Genomic DNA, 13,817 nt, shown 5'->3' with positions numbered 1-13,817 from the left:
AAAAAGCAAGTTCTGTTCAGAAAGGCTTGCATTTAAAAGTTAAAAAAGCGTCCTCATCAATATAGAAAAAACTAGATTGTAAGCTGAGTTGTGCTACTTTCCAGAGTCATCAACAGAAAAAAAATCTTATTTTTATAATTACAAATTTTCTTTATAAAAAAACCACCATTTTAAATTAATTGAACTCAAAACAAAATCTGTTTTAGTTTTTAAATAAATTTACTTTTATGGACTTCGCTTGAATACTCCCTTTCAATGTGAAAATTTGAATCAGCAAAAGAATAATTATCAAAAAGCTGGTCTCCGCATTCCAATTTTCCTCACATTTACTCCGCCCATTCTGGCGAATAACAATGCCCTTTTACCAATCGATTATTTCATTTAGCGGCTGCTCCCGCTTGCTCACTGCCCCCGGGGATGATGATCACACACGAGAACATCACACACATACATTCTATTTTCGACAGTGTCATGTTGCTTCCACAAAACCCGCGATATAGCTCACAATGTCGCGCCGTCAGCATGTCATTCGCGCGCGAAAGCGAGAAGCAATTTTGCGCATCAAATCCACAATATTCGCAATCGAATTGATCCACTCCAACTCGCGCTGTATTAAATGGCGGATTTTCTGCTATAAATCAGTTTCAAATATTCTACAAAACCAATAAACGAAAATTTAAATGAATTATTAAAGGAAAAGTTAGGTTTTTACGGTTTATTTTATTTTTCAAATTATTTTGAAAAATAAATATTTCGACAAATATTTATTTCTCAAAGCAAATTTGAGATAAAAAAATATGTTGTTTTTTGGAATAAAAAATAATCCTTGACATTGATTGTGAGTTAGCTTTTAAAATATATTTTTCAATTTTTCCCCCCGAACATTCATAACTATGAAAATCACGAGACTCTTTAAAGATTTAAATATTTGATTAACTAGAACGCAGATTACAAAGATTCTCAGCTATGTTGGAATAGGGAAATACTGCGTCAATAATTTATTATTCATTAATCCCTGTGCGACAATCTAAGTTTGAGCGGAGAGTGTCTCTCGGTTTAAGTGAACGACGCAAAAAATAATGATCTGCATATCAAAGAGCCGAGAGGGAGCTATTTTCAGGGCTAGAGTAAGTCTCGCTCGTCGGCTCTCAACTTGTGGAAGCCTCAAAGTCGCCTCGAGTAAACACACACGTGATATATTCTGCTCATCTCTCTCTCTCTCTCTCTGTTTGAGTGCCCCAGATGAGGTAGATCGCATTCAACACGAATCTATATTTTATAGCCGCAGCGTCTATGTGTGCTTTATACCTGCTGTTGCACTGCCACCGCCACATTATGCTGGTGAACCCCTTTGAAGTATGTACTACCCCGCGCCAATATGAAAGTTGGTATTGCTGGCGCAGCACCGCAAATGCTGCCCATTGTTCCGACCCTCATTCAACTCTGCTTGCATCAGCAGTCGCTGCCAGTTGATCATCACCGCCTCGATTGTGAATGCAAAAAAGGCACTAATTCAACCAGATGTCTCGCGTAAGCCTTGATAAACGTCATTTCCAACTTGGCATTTATTTTCGCCGCGCTTGGAATAATTTTTATACCGCGTCATGTTGTTTCGGAATCCATATATTATAAACTTGTTTTAATAAAATAAAATTTTCTCTGAAATTTAAAAGTTGCGCTTGAAATTGTTAAAGGCTTGATTTTATACTGAAATAATAATTAAAACACTCTTATTTAATTAATCTTTTATCAAAACCTAACCTGTATCACTCATAAAAAAAGAATTGAACCTTATTTTTTTAATAGACAGCGGACATGAACCTCTAGAAAAAGGTTAGTCATTTACTGTTCAGTCAAAAAGTTATTGACCTGTTGTGAGAGAATAAACGAATTGAATTGAGATAAAATATAAAACTACACACGGAAAACATTTTAAACCAAAGTGTTAACAAAGTCAAGTTGTACGCAGTTTTCTGTCATAGTAGTCGTTAATAAGGCAATTGAAGATAAAAACGTCTCTCAAAGGCACCGATTCCACTTATCTTTAGATGATACAAAACAAATATGACAATGTTTGACATTATTTATCAGCACTGATAAACGTTTCATAGATTGAGGAGAAATTATATTTTCTGTCTTATTCTGTTTAATCTCAACTCAAATAATAAACAAAAAAATATGCGATCAAAAGTTTGCAACATTTTAATTCATATTAAATCCAAATTACACAGCTCCTTTTCCATCAACAGTCACTCAGTGACTAGGGTTTGCTCTTTTAAGAGGACTGTAACAAGCGCATCTGGACTTTCTGTGCTTAAACTTGGCATTGTCCGTGACACGAAATTGTGCTTGAACTAACAATAAGTTCTTAATACTATATAAGGTTTGGTAAATATTAGTTTTATAATGAGCAGCAACTAGCGAGTTTCAATTTGAAGAAAGCAAGTCTTTTCGGACGAAAATGAAATCGTTGGCGAGCCAATTGGGGTGGGTGACTTCACTATCAACGACATAACCTTTGGCCTCCATAAAGTGGCGGAGATCTTCCTTTCCTTTGCCACCACCCACGTGGATGAATTCTACGGAGAGAGTCTGGAAAATAATTTTTGGCTTGATACAGAGGTATAAAAATAAAAAAATTGCAGATATAATTTAAAAAATATGTAATAAAATTCCTTTTTCTTCCCGCACTTAATTTGAGTTTAAGTGAAAACTTCTAACTTAAAAATTTAATGGATCAAAATTTTTGGAAAAGAATTTTTAAATAATTAACTCCTTTTCGTCCTGAGCTTTTGTTTTTACAGCAAAAATAAAGATGAAAATCTGTACTTGAAAAATTGTTAAATAAGTAAAAATGAAAATTTCTTAAAATCAGAAATATAAAAATTGGTTTTTAATAGCTGCATTTTTTACCATTTGCTTTAAATTACATTCTTCTATCCAGCAGGGAAGTAATAATTGATAGGTAAATCATAAATTTATAAATTTCTTACTTTAATGTCGACTTTATCAAAAGGAATCGTCTTAAGCACAGCCAGCTCACTGCCTTCAACGTCCAGACTGAAATAGTCTATTGAGGTTCGGTTGAGGGCCAAAAGAAGAGTGTACAAAGGCAGACACTGGACGTCCACTTGTCCCTCTTTATTCACTCCAGCAGGGTCTTTGCTGATGCTGCCCTGGTTCTCCTTTTGTTTGAAGGAAACCTAGAAGTATAAAGTTTTTGCTTGAATCAATCAAAAACAATAGTTAAAAATAATTTACTTTGGTGGGATGAGGTGCAAGACTGAGGCAGGTGGGTGAGAGCCAAGCTTTGCGTCTTCTGGGCAAAGCCTTCATGAAATTCAAAGGGTCGGCCTCGATCAGCAAACCCTTCCATCCGAGGAACCTCTCGAAGTACAGGGTGTTGGAACGAGTCTCCCCGTCCAAGGCGCCACACTCGACGAAAAATCCATTGGTTTGGTTATTAAGCAAGCGCATTATTTTCTGTGACTGGCCCATCGAGGGGTCATGCAGGTTCGGATTCTCCAAGCAGTAGGGCACATCAGCAGTCGAGGGACTCATGAGGAAATTGTCCCTAATAGCGTCCAAGAGCCAACCTTCGTCACCTCGGACATCAATACGGTTCATTTTATTGGCTGCAAAATAAAGAGTAAAATTAATTTTAATATCTTGATTTTGTTTATCAAAACTTACATAATGATTTGGGATATCTGTACCAGTTGTCAAAGACATCTGAAATAGAAAAAGAATTAGTGACTCACAAAATAGAATATGTCTAGAGAAAAAATGAAATAAAAAAACCAAAAATCGATTGTCCTAAAAATGGAAATCATTAATTAAAAAACGCAGTACATAATATATAATAATTACGAACATGCACGTTGTGACAGTGTGGAGGCTTTTGACATGCGTTGAAGAATTAATTTAAATTAATTATGTGCCCTAATTTTCCACTTACCCTGCTGAATGGAGCTCTGGGGTAGGAAAAGCCCTCCGAAGACGGCCAGCCACTTCGCGTACGACCCCTGGACGTTGGTTTCATTGATGCGGAAATTACGAAAGCAATCTTGGTTATCAGGCAAGGGCCGCTCCCGAAACAAGCCCTGAGATATCACCAGGATAAACACAGCCACGGAGCAAGCTGCCAACAACATGAAACGGCCCTGGCGAACCCGTCGCCGGCCCATGAAGGACCAAAGGGCGTGCATCTTCGACTCACTTTCGCTCTACAAAAGCTCCATATTATCCGAGTCGCAACAACAAGCGTCGCAAGCGCAAGACATTAAACTCTATATAATTTGAAAACTACCATTCTCGAGACAGATTAGTTTTGTTGATTCAAAATAGAGGAGGCACCCAAAAGTGACGTCACATCGGTGAACGGTGAAAACTTGTACCGGTTTTTGCAATTTTATAAATTAATACATATTAGCTAATGAGCTATTGATTAAATTTTTAAGCAGACTATTTTTTCTAATTTCAATTAGAAGAAGCTTATGTACATAATTAGTGAGAAAGACATCACATCTATACATAATTATGAAAAAACCGGTTTATTATTTTGGCAAAATTTGTGAATTTTACTGACAAATTTTGTGATTTAATATTAAATACCATTATTGGAAACAAGAAATAATTTTTGGCAATTTTATAGTTCAATTTTAATTGATTAGTAGAATTCGTGTTTGTAGAACTAGTACCATAAAATTTCCATATTATCAATGTCTACGACCATATCACGTTGAACACACCGGTTCTCGTCCGATCACCGAAGTTAAGCAACGTTGAGTGCAGTCAGTACTTGGATGGGTGACCGCCTGGGAACACTGCATGTTGTAGGCGCGGACTTTTTTCATTCACAAGATGCAATTTATTATAATTTTACGAATTTGAAAAAAAGTCAACAAATTTTACATTTTAAAAACGTAAAAATGTTCCTAGCACGAAAATAAAATTAAAAACGATATATCAGGGGTACAGAGCGGTCGCCCAAAACTCACAAAACACTCAAAACTGTGGCCTACAAAATAATAAAAATAACTTTAATTGTTAAAATTACGTCAACTTTATTTTTCAAACTTTAAATTTTTCCCCTTTTTTTGTATTAATTTCTGTGAAATATTAATATTTATTTTAATAAAACAAATTTTGAATAAGAAATATAAATTAAAAAAAAAAATAATAATAATTTACCCGCGCGTTGCTATATAGTGAGCTTCACAAAAATACTGATATCTTTTTTTACTGTCGCAGTTGGCGGAAGTCAGGTGAGGCATGACAAACCTGGGGAACGCATTCAAAAACGAGAAAAATCCCCATCGCCCAGAATGAGTAACGACAATTTGTACACGAAAACTTTGCCCAAACTGTTCATGATCCTGGTGGCGTACAGTGTGTTCTTCACTTTTCTGATCTGCATGCACAACCTGCGAGAGTGGGCCAAGCCTCGCCGGCAAACCGTCCGAGCAGAGCGGCACTTGTTGGATTTGACCCCTTTGAATAAGGATAACCGATTTCGGAGCAAATTCGACGGTCATTGGATTTTCCTCCTCGAGACGTCCGGCCGAGGAATGCTGGACAGCAGACACGTATGCTCGTTGGAAGCGCTTGCCAAAGCAAATCCGAACGTGACTATTTTCCTCGTTATGCCCTGTCCAGTTCGCGTAATCAACCTTGAAGATAACGTGGCGTTGGCGCGTTTACTGGACAGTTGCGAGAGCGTTCAACTTGCCACACTTGATGCGAAGAAAGTGAGTCTTTCAAAACTAAAATTGTAGGGGTTTTGTGAAGGCATAAAAAATTATTTTATTGCTCGATGCAATTTAGTTAAATCTTAACTTTTCAAAAAATTCCAAAATTTTATTTTTTATAATTGATGGTTAATATGCAAAATAGTATTTAATACAGTTTAATTTTTCATCTTTTCCAGAAAGATTATTTCAACTTAATTATATTATTTTATTTTTACCAAACATATTAAATGTCTAAAACAAAGTTGGTTTTGTGAAAGACATAAAACTTTATTGAATGATTCGGGATTTTTTTTAAAGTTCCTTGTAAAAATGGTAAAATTTACGAAAATAAATTTTCAGTTTTCCTACTCAAAAGAACAGCGCAAAAAAATACAACAATGGTTATTTATTGAATTTTAATTTAATTTTCTTAATCAGAATGCTCCTCTCCTAATTATTGAAATTTTTATATATTTAAAACTTATTTCAATAACATTCACATTTTTATAAAAAAAATTAAAAATTGTGAATAATCTAATATTAATTTATTTTACACTTATCCTCCACAGATTCTCAAAGATTTGCCACTGGAAAATATTTCCCAAACCGAGATACTCCAGTCGAACACCTATAAGCAGCGCACGAGCGACCTTTTACGCTTGGCCCTGATCTGGACTTTTGGTGGGACTTACATGGATCTGGACGTGATCACGCTCAGGAATTTGTCGCCCCTTCTCCAAACTGAAAATTTTCTGGCGGCCGAATCTTCCTCCAGCATCAACAGCTTCGTTATGAAATTTCGAAAAGGCCACCCTCTCGTGATGAAGTTGATGGAAAGGGTGCGAGAAAGTTATCAACCTGTCGACAACTCAACTGCGCCCTGGGCCTTCAGCTCGGCCGTCGCCAACACCTTCAATATTTCCGTCCAAGAAGCGATCGCAAGAGGAAATGTTTCTGACGTGCAAATTTTTAACTCATCAGTGTTTAGTCCGGTTAAATATGGAGATTTCGAGGACGTTTTTGACGATAGCAAATCAATTTTGGCGGATAAAATAATTTCGGGTAGCTTCGGGCTTCATTTTTGGAGTAAAATGGCCAAAAGGTTTCAAATAAAACCCAATTCGACGGCGCCATTTTCAATAATAGCCAAACAGTTCTGCCCTAAAACTTTTGAAATTCTTGCATCTGGCTAAGATTTACTTTAAAAATTAGGTGAAAATCATTTTTATTTTTTTTTTTTTTTTTAATTTTCCACTTTACAGTAATTGCTATAATAAACGTAATAAACCAATGAAAAACTTTCTAATCGACTGATTTTTATGAGTTTTTGTGTAATAAGATTAGGTTTGCATGATAAAACGAATATATTATAGTGAGAGTAACAAGTAATGTTGCATGCTGCAGAAAACGTCATGCTACACCCCCAATAGCTGTATAAAACGCAGGTTCTTTTCAATATTCTGCTAGTTTTAAAAACTCGGCAAGACACGATGGAGCGGATAATACTTCTTCCCATAATACAACTTTTCAACTTGAAGGTACTGTTTGAGAAGTTTCAAAAAATGTAAAAATTTCAATTTATCCAGTGAATTATAAATTTTTATTAAATTTCTAAATATTGTGTGTCTATTAGCATAATTTAAGGATGCTTTATTTATTTAAAAAAAAATTGTGATATAAATCTGCAACAAAATAAACAAGAATAACAACCACTTTTGCTAATTTTTTTTATAATATAGCCAAGTGAAATTGATTTTAAATCATTAAGAACACTTGTCTTATCTAACTTTATTCAGACATAAATATATTAGTGATAATTTAAAAAAATCTATTCCGATTCTGAAAAAATACAATGCTGAAAAAAGTAATTTTTTGAAGTGATTTTAAAATTTTTGGAATTTTTATTGCTCGCTATATTTTTTATAGTTTTGAGTCCCATATTATTTACACAAATATTCAAATGTTGCCGAGTTTATTTTAATTTAAAATGTCTTTTACTGGTTCTATCGCAGCTATTGATTCTACTCACAGTGCAGCTTTCCTTTACTTTGTGTCACCTGAATTTGGCCCCTGCTCAGCCTCCCGCCTTCAAATTCAACCCGACGTCCTACGCGACAGTCTTTACCGGCCCCGCGCCAACCTCCCGCTTGATTTTCCACCCTCGACCTCAACCAGACGCACACCACACCCTTTGGCCTCCCAAGCAAGTTCCTCGGCAGTGGCCTTTGCACCACCCCACGGCGCCTCCTCCTGTTCTTGTACCGCACCACCCCCCACCCCATCTGGTAGTCCACCATCACCACCACATCATTCACGAGAAGAAAATTGTGCGAACGGTCGAGCCGACCCTTCCAAAGACACCAAAGCCTCCGAGGGTGGCATCAACCAGCACCTCGACTTCCTCCTCTTCGACGACCTCAACTACTACGACGACCTCAACGACCCCTAGAACGCCGCGGGTGACTTCAACGACGGAAGCTGCTCAGATTATTCAGAGAAAGTCGATGGTTGATAAAGAGGAAGAGGAGGGTAGTGGAGACGGACCCCTTAGCGAGGAGGAAAGTAGGGGTAGTTGGGAGGGAAGAAAGAGCAAGAACGAAAGCTCCTGGTCTGACGAGGAATCGGACGAATTTTTCCACTACGGTTTCAGAGATTTTCATTTGGGTCATTACAAGAAATAATTTGAAATAAATGTTAATTCAGGATATAAGAGCAATTACAATTATTTGAACTAAAAGAGATAAACAATTTTCAACCAAAAAAATATTAGAAATTTTTAATTTTAATTTTTTTTTTTAACAATTTTTGCCTATTAACAAAAAAAAAATTCTGCAGGAACGTTTAGTGAAGAATTTAATATTATTTAATGTATTCATAACTATATGAAAAGATTATTCAAGCACAAATAAGTTCAATAATTTAAAAAAAAAAATTTGGCAAAAAAATTTAATTAATATTTCTTGGCCTTATTATACAATATGAAATTGTTATTTTTTAAAGATTGATGAAATAAATGTTTTTTATTACAAATGAAAAAGAGTGTATGAATTTATTTTTTCTCCAATTTAATTCACTCAATCAGAAATAAATATGATGATATTCGTCTTTCAGAGAGGGACGAGACGGTTTTTAAAAATTAAAAAAAAAATCCATTAACTAACGCCCTCTCAAGCTCTTTTGAATGACACAAGCACGTCTTCGCTATTATGTTAATATTCGCTCGCAATGTATACGCTCAAGAGACGTTATGCAATATCTATAATAAATCGTCGGCACGCCAAGTTGTTGCATTTTATTGACTTTTCATGCTTGCTTGGGATCGATCCACGCCTTTTATATATTCCACGCAGCACCAGTCGCGGATAAATAAAAGTTGGAGTACTTTATCGTTTGTTTATTACACTTTTGTACACAATACATCTGCCCTTTTTTGCAGCGGTCTGCGCCGGACCGCTTTTAAATTACTAACTTGTTTCTTCCAAATTAAGCCGCAAAATTCCCGCCAAAGACCTTGAAAAGATTGATTGTGCATCCTCGCACAGGAGGAGGAGGAGGAGAGAGACGCTGAGAGAGCAGATTATAATTTGGAACCGAGTGAGGTCCAACGCAAAAAGATAAAATTAGATTATGGTTTATTTTTACATTATTTCCTTGATGCAGTCTGTCAACGAGGAGTGAATTTACTCTACAAAATAAATAAAAATTTTGCCGAAAAATTAATGAAATAAAGCAATCAAAATTTAAATTAAGAACTATTTATAAATTTTAAAGAATTACAAAAAAAAGTAGCCATTGAAAAAGGTTGGAATTTGAGTTTTAAAGCAAGTGACAGATTTATTGGACAATTACACAATTAGTTTTACTTTTTTTAAGCAAAAGAAGAGGAAATAAAAACAATTAAACCTGTTTTGAGCCGGTTTTGAGTTCTGGCAAATGACAACAAATCACGAATATGATCTCTGGGTTGGTATGGAATCAATCTCGAGACTGCTGGCTTTTCGCAAAGCCCCCCTGATTGACGTATTGTGGAAAAGGATCTAGATTCGCATATTAAAAGTGTATCGACAAAAAGTCAAAATCGTGACTCGGCTTGTCTCCGCGGTGCGGTTCACCTTGAAAACGCCTCTTCCTTGCAGAGCGGGTAGGTTCTATACGCGGAACATAATAAATATAAAATAGCGCTCGCGAAATGATGGCGGAAGAGGCGCCATTGCCTGAAATCGGTGCTCTCGAATCCATTGTAAATATATATCTCGCGTGCTCACATCTGTGAACGTAGAAAGATCTTCTGACGCTCGCTTGATGCGGTCGCGCGTAAAAAATCTTGGCCTTGGTCCTGCCGAACGCGCAGCAGACACATTCAGGTTTAATTTGCTTTTAATTTCGCCCGGGGGACCGAAATCAAGATGCTTCCCAGGCAAAAACTTGCACTTTTATGGCTCGCGTGAAAAGTCACGTGTGATTTGTGCGCAAAAAAAAATAAATTTAATTACGCTTTCGCGTCTTTTGAGCTAGTTAAAAAACAATTAAGAATTGGAAGAGATCCTTCGATCAGCAAGTGAGAGAATTATTTGCAAATAAAAGTGTAATGACTTTATAAATATCATGGCGCAGTGAAGGTTAAATTTTTTGTTTCAATTTCAATGATATCAACTTTTACAAGTGGCTTTGGGGCTAATCAATTTGTCATATTACTTGATCGCGCCACCGGAAATACTAATAGAAATAATAAAAACTAGAGAGAAATGCTAAAAAAAAGTAAAATGAACTACTTCAATTATAAAAATAATTATACTTAAGGTACCTTTCTCATTTAGGCAAATTTTTTTGTTTCATAAAATTGAAAAAAAAATTACATCAATTGAAATTTTGATATTAATGATAAAGGCGGATAAAGGCATTAAGAAAAATAAAATCTATTTATTGTGATACAATATTTACTTAAATTGTGTAACCTTTTGGATTAAAATGATATTAATAAATTGATCATTAACGGCTACGCCTGAGTTATATATTTGCACAACATAATCATTTCTTGTTTTCCACCTCCACCCACCGCAATTAAATTCTTACAACTTCATTAACTCTCTTCTGATGTATAATTTTTTTTAACCAAAATTGTCATTTGCAAATGGAAATTTTAAATTTTTGAACTATATTCTTTGAGGAGAATTGCATCAGAAAAGCAGCATTGATGCCGCGATCCATGTTTGTCGACACTGAAATTGTTACATAAAAAAAGAAGCTGCCCCCGCCGTGGGTATCGAAGTGCGACGGCGTCGGACACACAAGATTGCATATTACGGAGGCAGTAGTAGTTTCAGCGAAGTCTCTTTGCCTTGTTTCTTGGGCGTGGGGACGACAGCAGAGCAAAAATGAACGAGAAGGATGGGGCGTGGTTGGAATTCAAATAGGATCGCCGCGATGGCCACTTGATTGAGTATAAAAAGGGCGCGCGTTGCTTCACGGATTATCAGTTTGCTCTGACCAACACACACCTCCACATCAAACATGCAGGTGAGTGCGCTCTGCAATTTTCTTAAAGAGAAATTGACATTTCCCTAAAATTTCAATCGTTTCATTTTTGTTTATTTAATTTTTTTTCCTAATTTTTATTTTTCCGAATTTTCACTAATTGATTCTAATTTTTGGTGCAGTTCCTCGTTGTCTTCGCCGCCGTCGCCGCCGTGGCCTCTGCCGGAACCATCGTTGCCCCCTACAGCACCGTGGTGCGCGCCCCCGCCTTCGACAGCGCCGTCATCAAGTCTGACCGCATCGGAGGCAACTTCGCCTACAGCACCGCCGAGAACCACGCTTACGCCGTCAACACCCCCATCGTCCAGAACGTCGCCACCCCCGTCGCCGTCTCCTACTCTGCCCCCGCCATCGCCGCCGCCCCCCTGGCCTACAGCGCTCCTCTGGCCTACGCCGGCTATGCCCATGCCTACCCCGCTTACGCCCACGCTGCCGCCCCCGGCGTCCTGGCCCTGTAAATTTTTTCCCGCCAACATTAATTTGACGGTGACTAATTAGTTGACGACCGTCGCTTCACAATTCCCGGACATTTGCTCAAGGTTACGGTTAGAGATTTTGTCAGCCGGCATTGGTTGTGCGCAATGTTTTGCACGCAAGCCGTATGTTTTTTTTCCGACACGGTTCGGTCTCGAAATGAAGGTGCCATGATATGAATTTACCTTCCAAAGGTTCTCTCTCACACATACTGCTAGGTGGTTCCTCAGGCACAATACCTTTCTGAGATCTGAATATTACAAAAAAGAAAAATTGTCCATCAACACCATTTAATTTATGACTATAGCTTGTACAAAATAAAGACACGAAAGAACTCATGGTGAAATAATCGAAATTTCCTTTCAAAATCACTTACCAATTATGTTACACCAACGAAGAACTGATAGTGATTAAAATAAAAAGGTTCTTAGCAAAGCAAATTAACATTTTAATCAATTTGAAAACCAAAATAATTTAAAAAAAAAATCAATTTCAAATTTCAATAAATAAGAAAATAAAAAATTCATTTTTTTTAGCATGCATTATTACAACCATCAATTTGGGTTATGGGTTGATCGTTATTTATAATTTTTGCTTCATAAATATTTCTTTGCGAAAGACATCAATCACTTGAGTTTCTTTTAAATAAATGATGCCTACGAATACATCCACCGGTTCTAGTCCGATCACTGAAGTAAAGCTATGTTGGGTGCAATCATTACTGGGAATACTACATGTTGTAGGCGCCCACCTTTTTTTTTATTTTAATCACAGCATCATTTTTTTATTATACATATTACACAGATTTAAAAAAAAAAATATCAATAAAATTTTCAATATAAAAACGTCCCTAGCACAAAAATTAAAGTAAAAAGATATGCCATCGACGTATCAGGGGTGCCAAGCGGTCACCCATCCAAACCCACCCTGAACTCAACGCTGCTCAAACTGAAAGATGTTTTGGGGACCGGTCAGAGCAACGTGAGGTCGTCGACGACGAGATATAAGGGTGTGTTTAACAGTAGTGATTATAATAGTTGCACAGAGGTACAAATACAATAACTGAATAGTTGTTAAAGCATTCTTTAGTTATTTCATTGTTTCATAGCAGAAAAAAACAACATACAAGACGTCTTAAATAACCCCCCTACTTATAAAAATCAAATATCCATAAATATCCTACGATCATAAAATTTAAAAAAAAAAATTGAGTGCAGTTAGATGGGAACAATGCGAGTTTTAAGGCGCTTTCTATTTTAATTTTTGTTATTATTGGGAACTTTTTTACCCTCCAATAAATTCAAACATTTGAGAGATATTAAAAATTCTTTTATTAAATATTTCAAATAATTAATTAATTAATTTCATTTATTATGATTCTTTCTTTAATTCACTACAAAATGTGATTGTTGCAATCAAAAACCGCTAAAAACCTGTTTTTGCTTCAATTTACAAAACTTGAAAATACCTTGAATTACACGGAATCACACCAGGTAATTAACTCCAAAAGTTTATCAATCAAAATATTTATTAAACACGTGTGTACGACATACAAATGGTAATGCAATTTACAATGTTTATGTCCGTATTTTTAAATTTCCCAGCGTATGAAAAAATCGTAGGGAAAGAGCAAATATTAAAAGTTAAAAAAAGGTGGGCGCCTACAACATGCAGTGTTCCCAGGCGGTCACCCATCCAAGTACTGACTGCACTCAACGTTGCTTAACTTCGGTGATCGGACGAGAACCGGTGTATTCAACGTGATGTGGTCGTAGGCATTTGCGGAGATTATGGGACAAGGTAGTGTTTCGTAATCGGCTATCTTGGAAGCTTGCAACGAACAAGTCGGTGCTGGACCCTGGCGGGAGAAACTGGAAACAGTTCATCTAGGTTTTGTCAGCATGGGCCACTGTATGGGCAAAAAGTGGTCCTTTTTTGTGGGGTCAGCGCTGTAAGGAGAGCACCGATAGCTACGGGCTATTAGAATTCCTCACTCTCATTACATAACCCAAATTACGAGCGAAACCGGCGCTTCTGGTTTCCAATTCCAGTCTGTTATATATTGAGACTCTCCTT

The 13,817-nt window shown here is 36.6% G+C and overlaps 3 protein-coding genes, 1 long non-coding RNA gene and 2 other non-coding genes across 8 annotated transcripts in view; 3 read left to right on the top strand and 3 right to left on the bottom strand.

Moving 5' to 3' along the window:
- The window catches only part of LOC132193245 (uncharacterized), an 84,042-nt gene that overhangs the window by 39,978 nt on the left and 30,247 nt on the right, over nt 1-13,817 (bottom strand). The window lies entirely within an intron of this gene.
- LOC132193241 (uncharacterized) lies at nt 2,180-4,366 on the bottom strand. Its single transcript, XM_059613784.1, has 6 exons — nt 4,310-4,366; nt 3,959-4,226; nt 3,694-3,732; nt 3,262-3,635; nt 2,994-3,203; nt 2,180-2,592 (listed from the first exon to the last, which is right to left on the bottom strand). The coding sequence occupies exons 1-6, from the start codon at nt 4,310-4,312 to the stop codon at nt 2,428-2,430; spliced, it is 1,059 nt and encodes a 352-aa protein (XP_059469767.1). The 5' UTR covers nt 4,313-4,366; the 3' UTR covers nt 2,180-2,427.
- LOC132193279 (5S ribosomal RNA) lies at nt 4,724-4,842 on the top strand. The gene has a single exon (XR_009441428.1). It is a non-coding gene; the product is annotated as a 5S ribosomal RNA (ribosomal RNA).
- On the top strand, nt 5,178-8,478 carry LOC132193242 (lactosylceramide 4-alpha-galactosyltransferase-like). Of its 3 annotated transcripts, none has more exons than XM_059613786.1 (3): nt 5,178-5,750; nt 6,302-7,270; nt 7,745-8,478. In XM_059613786.1, the coding sequence occupies exons 2-3, from the start codon at nt 7,223-7,225 to the stop codon at nt 8,411-8,413; spliced, it is 717 nt and encodes a 238-aa protein (XP_059469769.1). In that variant the 5' UTR covers nt 5,178-5,750; nt 6,302-7,222; the 3' UTR covers nt 8,414-8,478. The 3 variants fall into 3 exon arrangements, 2 of the variants coding, with proteins under 2 accessions (XP_059469769.1, XP_059469768.1); XR_009441419.1 differs by having other exon boundaries at nt 5,183-5,750; XM_059613785.1 differs by lacking the exon at nt 7,745-8,478 and having other exon boundaries at nt 5,183-5,750; nt 6,302-7,427.
- LOC132205878 (cuticle protein 16.5-like) lies at nt 11,090-12,090 on the top strand. The gene is made up of 2 exons (XM_059635225.1): nt 11,090-11,249; nt 11,390-12,090. The coding sequence occupies exons 1-2, from the start codon at nt 11,244-11,246 to the stop codon at nt 11,723-11,725; spliced, it is 342 nt and encodes a 113-aa protein (XP_059491208.1). The 5' UTR covers nt 11,090-11,243; the 3' UTR covers nt 11,726-12,090.
- On the bottom strand, nt 13,400-13,518 carry LOC132193281 (5S ribosomal RNA). Its single transcript, XR_009441430.1, has one exon. It is a non-coding gene; the product is annotated as a 5S ribosomal RNA (ribosomal RNA).

The sequence above is a fragment of the Neocloeon triangulifer genome, unplaced genomic scaffold (assembly GCF_031216515.1).
Source record: "Neocloeon triangulifer isolate White Clay Creek 2 clone unplaced genomic scaffold, ASM3121651v1 ptg000003l, whole genome shotgun sequence".
NCBI classification, from domain to species: Eukaryota; Metazoa; Arthropoda; class Insecta; order Ephemeroptera; family Baetidae; genus Neocloeon; species Neocloeon triangulifer.
The sequence above is the reverse complement of the archived record's forward strand: the minus strand, read 5'-3'. Positions and strand labels throughout refer to the sequence as shown.